At 49.5% G+C, this 18,050-nt stretch overlaps 3 protein-coding genes across 5 annotated transcripts in view; 1 reads left to right on the top strand and 2 right to left on the bottom strand.

Moving 5' to 3' along the window:
- Positions 1–4,415: 4,415 nt before the first annotated feature.
- On the bottom strand, positions 4,416–11,159 carry LOC144153213 (uncharacterized). Its single transcript, XM_077684867.1, has 6 exons — positions 11,094–11,159; positions 10,429–10,534; positions 10,235–10,298; positions 8,767–8,947; positions 7,799–7,805; positions 4,416–5,627 (listed from the first exon to the last, which is right to left on the bottom strand). Exons 1-6 carry the CDS (start codon positions 11,157–11,159, stop codon positions 4,483–4,485), a joined length of 1,569 nt encoding a protein of 522 aa, XP_077540993.1. The 3' UTR covers positions 4,416–4,482.
- Positions 11,160–11,184: 25 nt separating this feature from the next.
- On the bottom strand, positions 11,185–15,258 carry Pqbp1 (poly-glutamine tract binding protein 1). The gene is made up of 3 exons (XM_077684866.1): positions 15,249–15,258; positions 12,251–12,512; positions 11,185–11,311 (listed from the first exon to the last, which is right to left on the bottom strand). The coding sequence occupies exons 1-3, from the start codon at positions 15,256–15,258 to the stop codon at positions 11,185–11,187; spliced, it is 399 nt and encodes a 132-aa protein (XP_077540992.1).
- Positions 15,259–16,882: 1,624 nt separating this feature from the next.
- Itpr (Inositol 1,4,5,-trisphosphate receptor) overlaps positions 16,883–18,050 on the top strand; it is a 49,495-nt gene continuing 48,327 nt past the window's right edge. For all 3 annotated transcript variants that reach the window (XM_077683021.1, XM_077683020.1, XM_077683019.1), the window contains exons 1-3: positions 16,883–17,435; positions 17,511–17,581; positions 17,688–17,803. In XM_077683021.1, the coding sequence (XP_077539147.1) occupies positions 17,338–17,435; positions 17,511–17,581; positions 17,688–17,803 (285 nt within the window). In that variant the 5' untranslated portion in view covers positions 16,883–17,337. The remainder of the gene's footprint in view (positions 17,436–17,510; positions 17,582–17,687; positions 17,804–18,050) is intronic.

Raw genomic sequence — 18,050 nt, 5'->3', positions numbered from 1 at the left:
ATACCCACGTGGGGGATTGGCCAGGAATCGGGCGTGAGAAGGGCTAATGCACCCGCTTAAAGGAGTACTGACACGAAATTTCAAAGCTGAGATCCGCTCTAGCAATCAAGTACAACGACAACACAAATAGGTGTCTGTGAATAAATGCATCTTTCTTTCTTTGTAGTTGTGTGTGTGTGTGTGTGATCTCTCTTTCGCGAACATTACCGAACCGCGCAAATTCAACTCGTGCATTCGCACTTTCACATTCTTCCCCTCGGGGAAATGCGGGGAATTTTTTTTACCACCCACGACTGAGGCACCCTTTGCTAAAACCTCCTCCGAGAACGGCGTACCGCCTAAACCACAGCCACCCAATAGAGCGCATCGCTGGTCGCACTTCAGCTATGAATAACTCCTTTTTTCCACATTCTATCATACTTTGGAACACGTTGCCTAACGAAATCGATACCTGTTCAAACCGCACAACCTTTCGCGATAAACTTAATCGCTTCATACAATAATTCCCTTCTCTATTTTATCGCTCGCCAATCACCCCCACTCCACCCTCCAAAATTATGTACTCCGTAAATTATCCTTCTGTTGCTCCATCTTGTAAACGAATGCATATGTGTTTGCCCTGCTGCCCTAGCTCGTCTTTTACTGTATATGCTCGCCTTTGTGTAAGCTTACTCTGTCTTTCAGCTTGCCTCAGTGTATTTGAAATTTTGTAACGATTTTTGCTGTGCCTTGTATTCTTCGGTGTTCACTGTGTACTTTATTCAACCTGTTGTTATTGCTCCCCCCCCCCCCCATATGTAATGCCTTCGGGCTTTTAAAGGAGTACTGACACGAAATTTTTATGTTACGTTTTTTTCGCTGCTATGCGTGCCTACCAGCCCACTAATCATAGAATTACAGATTAGACGGTCGAGCGCAGCGTAAACATTCATTTACGGCGTCGTTTATTCGTGCCAGTTTCGGTTTCGACTGAAAAACGCCGAGCGGCCGCCATGACAGCATGTATAACATGACGTCACCATTCTTGCCGTATCGCTGCCTCTCTGGAAGCGCGCGCGAGCGAGCGCACGCGCGCGCCCAGACCGGCCGAGGTTTTCGCCGTCCCCACAGGCCCGGGCAGCATGACGTCAGTCCCAAAACCATGACGTGTACACACGCCCGAGCAGCGCGCGCCAACCACAGCCAGCGCGTCGGCTTCGTCACGGGAGCCCCGACGTCGGCAGTTTGGGGCACGTAGCAGATGATGTCACGTCGGCCCGCTCTGGGCTTTCTCGTGCGGGCGAAGATTAAAATGGATTTTAAATATGTTTCGCTGAACGGTTGCTGTTGAAACTTGCTGGGAGATATCTCCTGATAAAAAGGAAGCGTTTTACATAGTTATCTCAGCTTTGAAATTTCGTGTCAGTACTCCTTTAAGGTGACAATAAAAAATGAAATGAACTTACAGTTGAAACTCGTTTTACGAAACCCGATTTAACGAACTAATTCTGATTCCCCCACGTTGCCCACATGCTTTAACGAACTCGAAATAACGAAACGAACTTCGCCGCCAAACTCGATTTAACGAAGCATTTGGGAAAAAAAAGATGCACAGAAAAATAGTTTTTTTTTGTCATATTTATGGCGTCTAGAATGTCTGGCAGTGTGCTGCCAGCACAGTACTAGTGCAAGTACACGAGCTGGCAGTGTACTGTTAGCACGTGTTGCGGGCTCCACAAGCCCGCAACAGGAGCAGGAAGGAAGAGGCATCGCCCAGTTGTTGGGAAGAGCTTCGTCGGCGTGAGGAAATGGCCGCAGATCAGAACTTTGACGACTTCGTGAACGCAGACGCTGACACAACAAAAGTTCTCGATGGCGAGGAGATAGTGCAGCGCTTGTTTGCGGCGCACAAGAGGAGTCTGCAGATGCCAATGATCCGCACACTGTCGAATCTCCCGTGCCCACACCAAGCCAGGTGATGAACGCCGTCGACCTTCTGCGGCGGTTTGCTGGGGCACACCAGGATGTCGAGGACGCTTTGACTTCACTGGCCAGCTACGAGAAGTGTGTGCTCATGCTGCCGACAAAGGGCGCGCAGGCGAAAATCACGAGCTTTTTCTCGAGGCAATAAATTGGTCGTTCTCTCGAACAAAATTTGTCGTTCCCTCAATTTTTCGAAGTTCCCGATTTAACGAAATAATGTGCGGGTCCCGGTGACTTCGTTAAATCAAGGTTCAACTGTATTGATGGTTATTAAAGTTGATAGTTGATTTCTCTTGCTCTCTCGGGTTACTCAAACGCAGAAATGTTGGCCTGTCTGTCTGTCCCTCGGATAAGCTCTAAGAACCCTTCCAGACTGCTAAAACATGTCCCAAATATTTAGCGCAATGGAAACTTGGCGCACATTGTGGCAAAACAAATTAACCCGCGCTCCTTCGGTTGGATTAGTTCTTATGATCCAGCTCGCAAAAAGAACAGACCTCCCGCTCGTGCTGTTCCAGGCCGACAAAGAAACAAATACGGGCTGTCCCAAGAGACGGCGGGTGAGCGGGGAAGAGCAGGGAAGATAAATTGTGTTGCACAAATCCTCCGACAGGAACGACAGAGGAGGGAAGGGAGAGAGAGGGAAGTTGGATTAAGAACACGTGGTGGCCGCCGGCCGAAGACTGGAGGCGACGGTGGTGGCTCGGTTGCAAGTTGCCCAGCGCACAGCTGGGTGGAGGGAAGCGTTGAGGGTACGGAGTAGGTTAGCGCGTCAAGGGAGTCACAGGGGAAACCCCTGGGGAGAAGGAAAGGACCTTGTGGAGGAGCTTTGGGGGACGGGTGTCGGCAGGGGGATAGCGGCGGCGGGAGAGGCGGTAATGCTTTAGTAACGGTTTTTAAATGAGGCAGTCGACCGCGTGCTGACCGAGCACCGTGGCCGCAGCGACACAATTCAAGATTGCTTCTAAGAAGACTTCTTTGTTCTGACAACGATACCAGTTTTATCGCAGACACCATACAAATAACGGATATAGTATCAAGAAAAAGATGTGAAGCAGCGGCGACTCAGTTTATTTTTTCAGTTTATTTGCGCAATGAACATTATATATACACAAGGTAATCAGGAAGAAAGCTGCGATAAGGTGGCCACCTTAGCTGGGAACAGCTTGACAGGCCCTGATTACCCTTGGGCAGTTTCGGCGAACAGTGCAATAAACACCAGAAATGGAAAATGTGAAACAATACGAAAGATGCAACAAAATGGTGACATTTCCATCTCGACGAAAATTCGGCGCAAATTTCTGAATGAAATGTTGGTTAGGTCCCTTGCTGGCGATTTCGCTATGACGTCACCGAATCTTTTGTGCGCTTGGCGGCCGCCGCCCAAAAGCACCGCCAAGAAACGTGACTGGCTGATCGTATACTAATGTGTCCAGTTACGCTTATTGTATAACTTGAATGCTAGCGTGCAGTTAACAGACTGATAACTGTGTGTTCACGGCTGGCGCCTATTGCGTCATTACACGTAGCGCGGAATTTGAAAGTTTTTCGAGCTGCGGCTTTTCGGTACATAATTTCGTCTCTCGTGAATGGTCCAGAAGCTGGGCGAGTTACCAAACACGAATTCTTTCAAAGTGAACGAAGTTGTATTTCGTCTTCACGACCACTTTAAACATATCGCCAGTCTTTGGGGATGCTTTCGGCACCGATATGCTATTTCGACGTTTTCTGCAGAAATCTGACGAATCCTCAGCTTCAGGCCTGGGAGGGAGGTAAACCGAGCTCAAAAAGTAGGTTCCAACGACACAAAACAAATGGAGAGGGCCTGAATATTGAACAAAAAAATGCTATGCTGGCTTTTGATGGGAAAATTCCGTACGCGTACCGAAGACTATCCCGGAGAATTGCTGGCATACCTTACACCCGTATTTATAAATTATGAGCATATGCTCCTATGTTAGTTCGGCCCAATGGTGTTATAAACATTGGGTCAGTTTCCGCGTGATCTTGGCGTGGCTCAATTTTCAGCTTGACAATTTGCTCAGGCTCAGGGCCAATGTCTTGCCATATCGCGAATTAATTAACTTACTGTGCTTGCATGCATGGCCAGCATAGGACACACAGTACTTTTGCTTAGCTGCCAAAAATTCCCGTCGTCTTATGAAAATCAGCGCATTATCACACAATCACAAAAGTTCAATGCTCTACAAGCTTAGAGGACTAGTACACGAGACAACCGGGATATCGAACCCTAGCCAGCGTATCGCCTGCTCTGCCTCCTGTAAGGGCGTTGGCTGACGTCTGGGAATAACTAATGATCCCAAATCGAGCAGACTGCAGGCGAAAAACCGTTCGGAGAGCACGCAGGGCACCACCTGCCGATGTGACTGCACGTCAGAGCACACGAACAAAAAGTGATGAGAGTCACCGCCTAAAACAAAGACGACACCCAGTTTTCACGATGTGTTCGGGTTTGTTTTTATTGAGCATTTACGTCACTCCTTGCACCACAAAGTTACTCTACACCAGGCGCGTGGCACCGTCCATTTCGGCCTTCTGCGGCGGAACTCGCGTGACGTGCGAGCGGATCCAGGGCAGGTAGCTGTCGACGCGCGTGTACACGCCGAACGTGAAGGGCCTGGCGCACGCGTGACCCCAGCTCACGACGCCCAGCACGACGGGCCGGTCTTCCACGAAGCCGGCCAGGGGTCCGCCGCTGTCCCCTTCGCAGGCGTCGGCGCGGTACGCCTCGCCGAAGCCCGCGCAGAAGGCGGTGCGCGCCACGCGCTGCACGGCCTGCTCGCAGCGCTCGCGGCTCGTGATGGGCAGCGAGGCCTCCTGCAGCCGCAGGGCGGGCCCTCCGCGGGGCCCCACGCGGCCCCAGCCGAAGAGCACGCCCTGCGGGAAGCGCTCCAGGTAGCCCTCGGCCGGCGGCAGGCACGCCACGGCCAGCCGCTCGCCCCACCGCTCCAGGGCCAGCAGCGCGATGTCGTGCTCCCGCGCCGCGGCCCCGCGCACATATCCCGGGTGCGGCAGCGCCCGCAGCACGCCCACCCGCGGCCCGTTCAGCCGCGTCGAGCCCAGCACCACGGCCAGGGTGCCGTTGCCTTCGGGCAGGCAGTGGGCGGCCGTGAGCGCCCAGCGCTGGGCCACCAGGCTGCAGCCGCACACGAAGCGGCCCGCGAGCAGCAGCTGCGCCACCCAGGGCGCGTCCCGAGCGCGGACGCCGTCTGCGACCCGGCGCAGACGACGGCGCCGCTGATCGCTGTCGCCGCCCGCGAAGCAGGCGCCGTCGTCGTCACCGCCGTCTTCCTCGGCGACGAGCAGCGCTCGCTGCAGGCTGGCCGAGCGGTTCCCTTCCCGCACGCACAGGTAGGCGCCGGGCTCCCAGAACCGGTCGGGCGCCGGCAGCAGCCGCTGTCCGTCGTGGAGCCAGTAGAGCCGGGTGCCGGGCACCGGGTCGCAGCCGTCGGCGGCCACGCCGGGCGCCACCCGAGTCCAGGGCAGCTCGGCGGACGACGCCGCGGCGATGCCCAGCAGGGAGGCGAGGAGCACGGCGAGCATGACGACCGCCCGCGGGACGCCACAATCGCGCTGCTGACCTCGATGCGAGGGCTGCTCCGGTCGAGCACGCGGTTTTAATGACCCCCGGGGGGGGGCCATTTCTCATGCGGGGCACGCGCTGAGACGCCCAGTCTGCGGCCCGTGATGAAGCGAAACCTTGGGGGCCGCCGCCGGGGCTGCGCGAGGTCCTGACGACGCTCCGACCGCCCGTTTCGACTGTACGGCATACTTTACGTGCCACATCGCTTGCACGGGGTAGGGCCACGCGAGCAGCTTTTCGTTGGCAGGAACTTTCGTCACACTAGATGAATTAAAGAACATGCGACGGCTTTTCCTGACAGCACTGCCTTGACATTACCCACTGGAAGCCAGCCAGTATTGCCCAGCACTGTTTACTGACCACTGACCAGAAACAAACAAACAAAAAAGGACAAAAAGTTTGCCGGTCTTCTGGCTGCTAGAGATGACAAACTAGTAGCAAGCTAACACACCTCTGCTAACATTTTATTACAGGAACCCGTTTTGTGTACATTACTGCAATGCATCCTGGTTTGACAACCTTCCCTGACACACCACCTTACACATCTTAAAACTATAGACTTGTAAAAAATAAAATGCACCAGCAATCTCCAAAGCTCTGCGGCAAAGTCAAGAAATGCCAAGTCCTTCTAAAGCATTACCACCATGAACTACAACGCATAAAGCATATTGAGGGCAATGTATGATGCACACAAGATGTTGGAAGGCAAGTCTGTTTTTTCTGAATAAATGATGAAAAACTAACTCAGTTGTCTAGTTCAGTTTATTTTGTATGGAAGGGCCTAGTGGGACAATAAGACAATATACAGTCGAACACGGATATATCGAACACGGATATATCGAACACGGGTATATCGAATTATTGTCTATATCGAACTCGTAAATTATCCCCTTGAAAATTTTGTGCAAAAGTATAGGAGTTCGTACGTTTATATCGAACCGTATTTTTCCCGACATCGGGTATATCGAACGCCGCGGGAGCTGGTAGGTGCTCTTCGGCGGTCGCTGCACCCCCGATTGAGGTTGAGGAGGATGTGGAGGAATGCGCGGGCATGGCGAAGGTCGGGTACAGGAGGCGACTCCTCGATAGGCTTTTGATGAACATCCGCGTGGGCACCGAGCTTAAGGGTGACCTGCTGGGAGCCATACATATGATGAAAAGCGCTTGGAACGGCGTGAAGGAGGAGACCGTGGCCAACTGCTTCCGGAAGGCAGGCTTTGTGACGGCCGAACTTTCCGAAGCTTGCGAAGACGGCGACGACGACGACGAGTGCATGGGCGACACGTTTCGTGAGTTGTCGTCCCTTTTCCCGGCTGCTGTTCCAGCCGGAGTGTCTCCCGACGACTTCGTGAACGCTGACACCAATGTTCAGGCTGTTTCGAGCCTCGGTGACGAGGATATTGTAGCTGCGGTCGCAGGAACCCAGGCCGATAGTTCGAGTGGTGAAGATCGTCCGGACGAGGAGGCGGCTACACGATCGTACTCCGCGGGTGAAGTGGCCGCTGCGTTCAGCTTGATTCGCCGTTGTTGCGGCGACATGGAAGGAACTGGGCTGTCGCACCTGGACGGCCTCGAGAAGATTGAGACCAGCGTCTTTAATTTCATTTCCAGGACGAAGAAACAGGCCAAGATCAGCGATTTTTTTTTTCACGGAAATAAAGCGTTCTGTTGCGTCGTGAGTGCGGAATTAGTTGTCATTCTTGAATGCGCCCATCGGTAAGCGATCGTTCGCAATAGGTGAGGTCTCAGAGCCCATATTTTTTATATCGAATTTTTCATATATCGAACTATTTCGTGATCCTCTTGGAGTTCGATATATCCGTGTTCGACTGTACACCCATTGAAAGGACTAGCCTTTGACAACTCATTTCACCTGGCTCCATTGAAGGATGTTCTCTGAAAAAACACCCCAAGTATTGACAGACTTTCAAATCTCTCACTCCATGACAGACTTTCAAATCTCTCACTCCACAATGGCAGCAAGATACCATAAACTGTACTCAGAGGGGCTTTTCGATAATCAGTCTTGGACTCACCACAGACTTTCTGGGAAGCAATCTTATATTCGTTTTTCCTATATATTCCTATGGTGTGGAGAATTCCCAAACTACCTGCAAACTCTATGTGGAGAGTCCGGGGCTGTAGATTAAAAAGCCCCGGTGTATTAATTCCATGCCAACAGTATACAGTATTGTGATGAAACGAACTACTACAACCACCAATCACACAAACCTATTCCCTGCGAGGGCATAGGGGTCAATGAGAAAGTGACTCGTGGGTTGCCCTTCTTTCATATGCTTTAAGAGCGAAGCTCTTTAGCAAATCACAATTTTTTGTGTCTGCAGTTAAGAATACCAACTGCCGAGCACGCGCACGTGAGCACAGACCTCGCGGCGACCGCCCGGCAGTTGACAAAACCATGAAAACGCCGAGCGCTCGTGTGCATGCCTAGCAACGACTGCCCAGTGTCCCCTGCGCACGTTTGTCAAGCCAAGCCTACCCACTTAGAAAGATTGGCCAAGACTGCAGCGACCACTCCGCAGCTAAAAAAAAAAACAAAACAAGAAAATGCCAAGCACTCGCGTGTGTGTGCATGCCTCGCGGCAACCGCCCAGCGTCATCGGCGCACGTTTGCAAGCCAAGCATACCCACTTGGGAGATATCGTTTGCCGTAATCGTGGCAACACTTGCTCGCATGCTCGCAGCAACAAAGACAGGTCATAGTGTATGCCCCTCCAAAGTGATGTCCAATTATTGTCCCGTAACAAAAAAAAAAAAAAACTTACACACAGCAACAATGATGAAGTAAATATCCTTGCGGATATAGCGTAGAAGCAGCAAATCGGCTGCAATCGTGGACTGAAGCCGTTGTGATGGTTGTGAAGGTTGTGTACAGCTTCGCTACCTTCGAGTCTTGCGCGCTAATGTGAGCTTCCTTCATTTTTCTCATTATCGAGCTTAACTTTTGCAATAAAACTGAGAATTTGAGTACTAACAAAGGTCACAGTAACTACAACAAGTCTGTTTTGAAACTTGGGAAAACAAAAGAAAAAATTGATGCAGGGAAACTGTGCAACGTATACGACGCTGCCAGTGAAGCGCATTCCCCACCCCCTTCCCCTTCCCCCAAAATTGACATAAGCTCCCGCAGGTGCAGTGGAGAAAGAAAAAGGTGGTGGCACTCGTGGCTCTGCCCTTTAATCGTCATCCTCGTCCTCGTCATCGTCGTCGGAAGCTGCCGGTTTGCGGTTTCCGGCATTCATGCGCAGGACAGCCCCGGGGCTCGGGTAGGGGCGCATCTGGTACAGCGGCCCGCTTGCCGTCGTGTCCGCCCCCGTCTTGGCCTCGTTGCTCTTCTCCAGGCCTGTCGACCACTTGCCCCTGCACGGCGGCCGCACCGCACACACACACACACACGTGAAGACTAGGCGCTTACACTGCACTTACGAGGACAAGCGCAGTTAAAAGAGGAGATGCTCTCGGAGGGAATACTTAAAGCAAACTTCCCAAACTCTTATTTGCAGCTGCTGCATTGCAAGGTTCAAAACTCACGCATTCATTCAATCATTAATTTCCTCTATTTAGAGGAAGCTTAGAGTGGTGGTGGTGGTGATGGTGTTTATGAACGGATGGATCTAGCCTTGCGTGATATGCCAGCAATTACTCCCCCGATCAACACTGTCTTGCCGTCATGCACGGGAAACCACCAGGAGTCACTTGATCAGCACCTTTTCCCCACTATGGGCGGGAAATCACCAGGAGTCAGTGAGGCATGTGACCCTTAATAAAAACCCGAGGATCAGGTACAAAGCTTGGAGCTTTAGCCTAGACGAGAAAATCCCAGGCGATTTGTAGGCTACTGATACACAACCGCACATTAGTTTGCAATGTGGGCTGCTGCCACGTCGCATTTAACATATTGATAATACATTTTCCCGGAGGAAAAAAATTCAAATTAAATGAAAAAAAAAAAATCTCAGTGTAGACTACCTTGCACTTTAGCTTCAGCCCGGCAAAGTGATTCACCAATGTTTACAACTCTCCTTCCATGTCTGTTTAGTACACATATAAATGATGAAAAGGGTCCTTGTGGCAAACCCACCACGCCCTGTAGACAGCAGTGTGTCCAGCTTCTGCCAGTGTGCATTACCCTTATACCCAAGTTTTTCCCTGGGAGTTTTGCATCACATCTCAACCGCTGTCACTAGTGTTCTAGCCATGCCTTTGCAAACCACCAACCTACAATGGAGCCTCGTTCAAGGACTTCAACAAAAACAACAACAATGGTGGTGGTGGTCGTGATTTCAGTAGCGTAGAAATTTGGGCTTGTTGGTACATCACTTTCAAATATGTAGCGCAGAAGACGAGAGACACAGACAAGTAGACACACACGGCGCTATGGTGCCGTGTGTGTCTACTTGTCTGTGTCTCTCATCTTCTGCGCTACATATTTGAAAGTGGTCATGATGATAATAAAAATAATAATATAATAACAATAAGAACCAGAAGCACAATAGGCTATATAACAATAAAGATCACCAGAAGAAAATAGAACTGCGCTCTGAATTAAATTGTGCACGCAGTACCCCGTTAATATCGCACGTCAAACTAACAAACAAGAAAAGGCACAGCACAAGACAGCAGGCGCAGTGCGCGCGGGTTCCTTACCGTGGCACGTCTGAGTAAGCAGCCGGATCCATGGGGTCGAGATCATTGCTGCGTGACCGGTCTCCTGCAGGGTGTAGGCAAGCAGGCACAGACCCACTCAACTCTATGGCATTCACAAACACAACGTGGGCTATCTTTTTTTTTTTTTTTTTTTTTTTTTGCGAGAAGGGCTAGTGGCTTTGATTCCCACTCACCGCGCCGGTCTGAGCGGCTGTGGGACGAGCTCCGGGAATTTGAGGACTCGCGAGGGCGTCGGGGAAGGGGGACTTCATCCTCCTCCAACATCTCCTCTTCTGAGCCCTGGTGAAGAAAGAGGCACGGTAAACTTGGGACTGACTGGTAGAGGGCCGCATAATGAAGACTATGGCCATACTAAGGCATGAAATGAAGTGAGACTGAATGCGGTTGTTAAAAGAAATGGAAGGGAAGGGGGTACATTAAATACAAGGTCCTATCTCAAAAACTGCCGCTGCTCTCTAATGGTTCACATGACTGCTCACATGACAGCTCAATCCTAGGTTTAATCATCCCTGCCCCGCAAACGAGCTTGCATTCAGCAAGCAAATGCCATCCGACATCATTTGCTTCACTTATTGGCACTGATCATCGCAAGCGTCATCGCATTGGCTGTCACAGCCACCCAGATGGGACTACAAATGTCTGCTGCCGTTCAATGAAGAGCTAAAACTAGACGGATACATACAGTGGTGATCATACTTGTAACAGGGCTGCTAGGTGTATCCTAGAAGTTCCAACAACTGCCATGCTTCAGATCTCCCCTACGTCGACGGCAGGTACTGCTACTTGTCCCTTCACTAGCATGGTATTTCCGAGCCAAGGGACCTCGAAAATTACTTACAGCACTGTCCAGCTCCTGGCCATCATCAGCATCAGATATCAGCTCTGCAAACAAGAGAGATGACATGAGCACTCGTTAACGTCAAGCTGCCTCAGATTTCGCTGACAAAGAGCGCACCTCGGAGCTTCTCGGCTGGCATCGAGATCTTGGCTCTGGGATGTCGAGGTGGCATCCAGGTGACATCTTCGCTCCCTTGTCGCCAGTAGTAGTGCCTCCCACTGAATGCACAAAACATGAGTGACACTGGAGCAGTGGCTGCCCTCTACATGGGGCACATCATTCGTCCCCGTGGTTTTCAATATTTTCAAACCAGCATTTCACTTTTCCTTTTGGGCTCTCAATCAGACTTTGGCGATTATTGTTTGCAGTAGAACTGGCATACTACAGTAACTGCTGTGGGCGTAGGCAAATTGGTTGAGGCTGTAAGACTAACACACCCAAGCAACCGCTGGCAGCAGCTTTGCATGTGCAGTGTTGCCCCCACACAAAGCGTGGCTTGCACTCATCTCGACATTTAGGTGAAAACATGTAAGCATAAACTTACATGAACTTTATGGTTTAAACAATAGCAGTGGAGGATCTCTGCAGAACCATTCTCTGTTGTACTATTGATTTCAGCACAGTGATGTTGCCTCTCCAGCAGACATATTTAAGACAGCCCCCACAGCACAGCAAGTCATTTAACGTCTACAAAATCTGCTGGTGAAGAACTACCGCACGAAGTAATATGGACATTTTTCATTTGCCACAGCTAATGCAAAAAATTCAAATGGGGGAATTTAATTCGAGTGTGTAGATGCTAGCTAAATCTGCACTTCGGCTGAGAGGAACACCACAGTGAAGGGCTACAGATAAGTTTGGACACACCTGGGAATCTTCAACATGCACCGAAATGTTCCACACACAGGCATTTCGTTTTCCCATCAAAAAATTACCACTGCAATTACAAACTGAATCGGCCGTGGCTTTGCGCTCCCTAGCGCAGGCCAACACCAATACAGAAACTTCGCAAACGTAGTGAAGTGCTCAGGCAGCATTGTTCAAGGACAAGTATGGTGAAAAATTGACGATGCTTTGAATAAGGTGGCAGTGGCCACCCAGAGTACACAGCCTAGCCTAAGAGTTTGTGGGACGTTGTTGGCCCACTCGATACGCACGTGCCCGGGTCGTAGAGCTCAGTCCAGCCATCTGGCAGCGGATAGCGGCGCAGCATGTGCAGCCGCTTGCGCTCTGTGCGTGGGGACTCCTTGAGCTTGCCAGCGCCCCAGTGCTTGTGGCAGAAGGCATTGCACTCGTGGTACAGGTTCCACTTGTTGGGGCAACCGGGGTTGGGGCCGTCCAGTCGCGTCTCGCCCCCTCCCACGGGCCGGCTCACATCGTCATAGTCCTCGGCGATGACTTCTTCCTCCGGCTGATCTCCTGGGTGGGTGCGGAGCAAGTTCACGTGCACGTGAATGCAAGGTGACAACTTTGCCCTTTGAGACCCCGCACAAATCTCTTTAAGGCCTAATGAGTGGCCACAAGAACGAGACAGCCGATCTGGAAAAAAAATGGTGTTGCTGTGACTTTCAGGCCTCACACTGTTTGTTTTGGACATACACACAGACAAGAAAATAAAAACCAGCACCTCGCCAACTAAGGGCATAGATTCTGCTTCATGAGCAAAGCATGAAGGCAGATACAAGTAGATCATATACCTGTGCTGTTAAAAAAAAATCTTTGAAGTTCAAGCTTACTGACTGACCAAAACAGGATTCCCATCAAGGCTCCTGCATGGTGTTGCATGAAGCCTGCTCTGAGATTTCTGGGTTCAACCTCAGGAGGGGTGGGGAGCAGTCAGTGGCTTTGCCTCTAATGTACTCCAAACATTACTCTAATGTACTCCAGTACTCTAATGCACTCTAATGGAATAAATTAGAGTACTCTACTCTAATGTACTCTAAAGGAGTACTGGAGTACTCTAATGTACTCAAAACTTTTCTCACAAAATAAAATGAAACAGCTGGAAGGGTGGATGTGCAGGTGCTTTTCAAAGCTCCAAATAAATTGGCCTAGCCATGTGGCAGGATTAACAAGGAACACACACACACACAAAAGGAAGAATGCCAAGGAAAGACATGAAGGACAATATGGAAAATAGCGAACGTGTGATTTATAACAGGGTTCTTCATTTTTGGGTTTCACCAAAGTTGCTTGACTTTTCTCCCCTAAACGACTTTTATAAAAATGGGACTAAATGTGACTTCTCCCAAGACATTGTCATTGAAAAATTATTCGTCATTACAATATGAGCCTGAAGCAAGATTTAAATTAGACATATCATATATCTGCCTAAGGATTGGCAGAAATTCGCGATCAGGACCAAAAACTTCAAATTACTTGATCGTCACACGATTCCGTTGAACTCACCAAGACCCCAACAAAAACTTCCTTTGAATTGAGTTTCACCAACACATGCTTTAAGATAACCCTCAAAGAATCGCTACAGGCGCCAGATTTAACTTGAAAGCCCCTGCCTACACAAGGAGACACACTGATGCTACTGACAATACAAATTGAAGACACTGCCCCTGACAGCATGGCGCAGGGTCTGACTTGTACGAAACACCTGCAGAAATTGTGAAAGTTTGACAAAATAATTTTACAGCTGAAAAATTCGCGAATAAAATAGTACAAAAATGTAGCTCAATAATATTTTCTTACTACTGAAAATAAAACATGCATTTGTGAGAGATGTTACCAAAAATGCGGTTCCTCCCCCTTTATTCCTTGCCATTTGTTTGAAATACTGCCAATCCCCCCCCCCCCCCCCCCTTTAATTAACAGATTTAGGAAGCTCTAAAATGAAGATACCTCATTTACAAAGTCCCTTGCTCGTGTGACTGCTGTTACTTTGGCCAGGCAGGCTGACGAGTCTAGGTGAACATCTTTGTGATCGTCTACGTGAACATGCCAATTCCCAGTTGCCTTTTAATCGCTGTGATTTCACAACATGGTAATACCTGAGTAATGTACAGGAGAGATATGTCTTGCTTTTTACGCTCAAAATAAGAGGTGATGCATGCGCAAGTGTGCCTTCACTTGTACTCCTCCACAGAAAGAATATGTGTCGTTCGTTTCGCAAGATGCATGCAGCACAGTGGTTGCTATCACGGTTTTCAACAGTCTATCTGCATTTGTGTCTTGAACTCACCCTGACATTCCAGGGTGGCCGGCTAAACAAATGCTAAAATAAGCATAGGGGCTTTGGAAGGACTTGTAAACACCTATTGTCGCATTTCTTCAGCCAACCGCCCTTGAATTTTTTTGGTGAGTTGGAGGCACAGGTGCAGGTGGATTGTTGAGAACAATGTAGCACCCACAGTTCTGCATGCATCCTGTGAAATGAACTATGGAAAGCTATTAGTAATCTGATGTTTCAAGATATACCGGAGCCCTCGTTGTTTAACCCCATAATTTTTTGATTCCAAGCATTTGTTGTTTCTCTATGCGTGCGTGGCCACCACCTTTTTTTAGCAGTGTATCAAAGTGCTTCCTTAGAATAAAATTGTAGCTGTCGGTCATGTGTGTTTCTGCTTTTGTTCTGTCTACTCACCTTTTCCTTGTTGCTCTCCACCTCTCACAAATGAGCAAAGTGTCCACCGACAAGGCAACCCAGAATGAGAGTCTCACAATGCAATGCAGAAATTCACTCATTGTAAAGATGTCCATATGATCAGGTAACCCTTCGATGTTTTTGAGGACCATCGAGAAATACAATGTCAAATGAATAAAAGTCAGGCTCTCTTTGCAGGGTGTTTTAAAAGTTTATAATGGGGTGTTCTCACAGTTCAAATTATTGCTGTGTGCTAAAGTATCTGGTCAGGGATTAAATGTTTTACTTGAGTAGTCACCAACTGATTTTTCAGACCATCAAATAATTTGGACGTTTTTAACGCAACTACCAAGTAACAATTCATTACATTTGTAAGGTCTCAGTTTTCCGTGTGGCTGGATTATTAAATTTTTATCGTCCCTGTTAAGTCAACAAAATCAGCCAACAGTATTATCAATACATTTTAAGCTAGACCGCAACTGGTGTGCACGGACAATACTTCCTAATCTGATTAATTAAATCTGCTTTGCTTAAAAGTTGTGAAAAAGTAGTGAACACACCTGACCACATAGTATGATGGGATTTCTACACTCAGCAATACCGTTCCGTGCAAAGTAGTGGCGGCAGGGCAATGCTGTGTTATGTAGGGCTGAGTGGCGGCACTGCAAATCTTGAGCGCTTAGTTGAACGACCTCAGCGGAGTTTAACATTTCGTCCAGGGGCAAAGCACACCAGCAGTCAGTGGAAGTATTAAGTGACCAGACGTCCCGATTTAGGCGGGACACGTCCCGGTTTTGTGGCTGTGGTCCCGCTGTTTCGCACCCTGCTTGTGGGATGGCGTTTTGTCCCGACTTCGGCCGGAAATATGGAAAACGGATATCAACCCGTGTCCCTAATGAAAAGCTGGAGGAATGAAAGAGCCAAAAGAAACCGTTTCAGGAACTTCAAAAAAAGAGCGTACACGAAGGAACTATAGTTCCATCGTGTACGCAAGAGACTGTTGTGTGTTTCTTGCTAATTACCAATGTCTGAGCTGTTTTCTTGAAGTTACAGTGTACCAACAAACCGTTCAGTACACCGTTCTGCGCTTGATGAACGCTGAGTGGACGTGCTTCAGTACTTGTTTACTTATTCATCAAATAAAGCATTGTTGCTCGTCGAACAAAGTCCGAGAGGACTACGAAACCAATGATCTTTCATTTAAAATAAAATTGCATTGAGACTTTTAGTGTCCCTTCAAGCTATGTGCCACGTTCTTCCTTACACCTCCCCCCCGTCCCGCTTTGGGGTCCGAGGCATATGGTCACTTTATAGAAGTAGTATTTTCCAGCACGATTTTTTTTCTTTTCATATGTGGTTAAGCGAAGATTAATGAGCACAGATAAGGCTAGACTAGGTTGGGCTATGTAACAACTTTTAATTTCGGAGTTCATCGTATTGCTTCTGCCACTGTCCCGAAAACCAGATCTTCTTTGACATAACTTTGCCGGCGTTTGTCGTTCCGTTTGAACATTCCAGCCACGGCTAGAGTGACCACAACTAAGTTGCTAATGCTATGAGAAGGGCTTGCAAGCATTTGGCGAGATTCTTGTTACATTGCGCCCCCAACTCGCGCAAAAAGACCTGTGAGGCTTGTTGACTGTTATGCAAGTCAACAAGCCTCGTAAATTACGTTGTGTCGAACGAGACCCGTGCACGACGTTCGTGATCACTCACCCGCCGCCGACGGTTCGGCTTCGCTGGCTTTTACGATTCCCCGCTTTTTCAGCCGCGCAAGCAGAGCTGGTGGAAGAGGCATCAGGCTGTCTTTATCAACACTGGAAGCAGAAGTGTAATAACAATTAAGCGACGTTACCAGCTTCTCGATCGAAAAGCACGACCAACTAAAAACACACCGCACACCGTACACAACGCAGACGCACGAACTATAAACCACCGCTACCGCATTTCGGTCATGAGTTATGTCAGTTATGTTTCTACACGCCGTTTGCTGTGCCCAGCGCTTCTTTCGCAGGCTCCGGAGAGAAGATCTAGAATAATTTTCTTCTTTATGTTACCAAGTAAACTATGTTTAAAGTTACGTCTAGAGGGCGGAAAGTTCCGGTGATATTTAGTGGAGCCAATGAGGCCTAATTGTTGCGAGCCAAATCAAGTCGAGCCCGTTTGAGCCCGAGCTCGACAGCGCAAGAATTTACGGGCCCGGTGTCGGTGTGGTGTCGGCCTGGCAGCTCCATCAGTCAGACGTCAGAAAGTGCGCGTATCTTCCGCAATAATCCAAGTATTGTGCCCAGCTGGCTCGCCGCGCCGTGGATATGCCGTAGCCCTCTCACTCAGCGTTCCTGCGCGCAAGCTGTTCGGTCCAGTTTCCGATTGTGCGCTCTCCCGCTGGTTCGATGTGCGGAGTTCCGATGGGAGGTGTGGCTGTACTTTCACTCAGCGGGCCGCTTGCTGACTCCTAACGCACAGTAACTCGTCAGGGGTACGGGACGAGCACAGGCCTCCTGCGGGACGCTTCGGGAGCGCAAAAACGCCCGCTCGCTGCAGTTGGCCTTGATGTAATTCGTCCAGCGGAAGAAAAAAAGACCAAGCCTCTGGAGCTTGAATCACCTGTTTACTCATTTGTGCAGCGCAGGGGCAAACGCCGCCGAAATGTGCGACATGATGGGCACTTCGAGCTTACTCCACATTGGAGACATTGTTTCCCTCTACGCCGAGGGAACCGTCTCTGGTTTCCTGTGCACTTTAGGGTAAGTGTGCTTACTTCCTAGAGATTCTTGGAGACAAATTTTCGGGATCCCAAAGGGTGTCGTTCTTGCTCGCAGCCTGGTCGATGACCGGTGCGTCGTGCAACCGGAGGCCGGCGATCTCGCCATCCCGCCGAAGAAGTTTAGAGGTTAGCAGCGAAACGGCCAGAATTGCGCCCGAAAAAAACTTTCGCAGTGCCCGAATCGGAGGAGCGCTGCAGCGTTTCATGCGCGCGTGTCTCGTTGGCGTTTCAGATTGCCTGTTCAAGATGTGCCCCATGAACCGGTACTCGGCCCAGAAGCAGTTCTGGAAAGCAGCCAAGCAGAGTGCCTCGAGCGCAACAGATGCCGTGCTGCTGAAAAAACTGCATGTGAGCATCCAAAGCTTGTTGCTGTGGCAGCTTAGCTTGCCTGTGCAGCACAAGGGCGATAAAGGAGATCTCTGGGAAAACGGGGTATTCTTTTTCTAGTGCGCTAATATAAATCTGCCTTGCAACAAAACCTGCCTGACCTGACGATTGGGACAGTAAAGGTGATGTTTCCTGTAGCCTTTCTTCAAGAAGGTACGAATATTCTTCCTGGTCATGAACTCCATCTGCAACAATAAGGTACATTGTT

This window comes from Haemaphysalis longicornis, unplaced genomic scaffold (assembly GCF_048455015.1).
Source record: "Haemaphysalis longicornis isolate Haplotype H1 unplaced genomic scaffold, Haemaphysalis longicornis Haplotype H1 scaffold_9, whole genome shotgun sequence".
Taxonomy (NCBI): domain Eukaryota; kingdom Metazoa; phylum Arthropoda; class Arachnida; order Ixodida; family Ixodidae; genus Haemaphysalis; species Haemaphysalis longicornis.
This window is presented reverse-complemented; position numbering and strand designations above follow the sequence as displayed.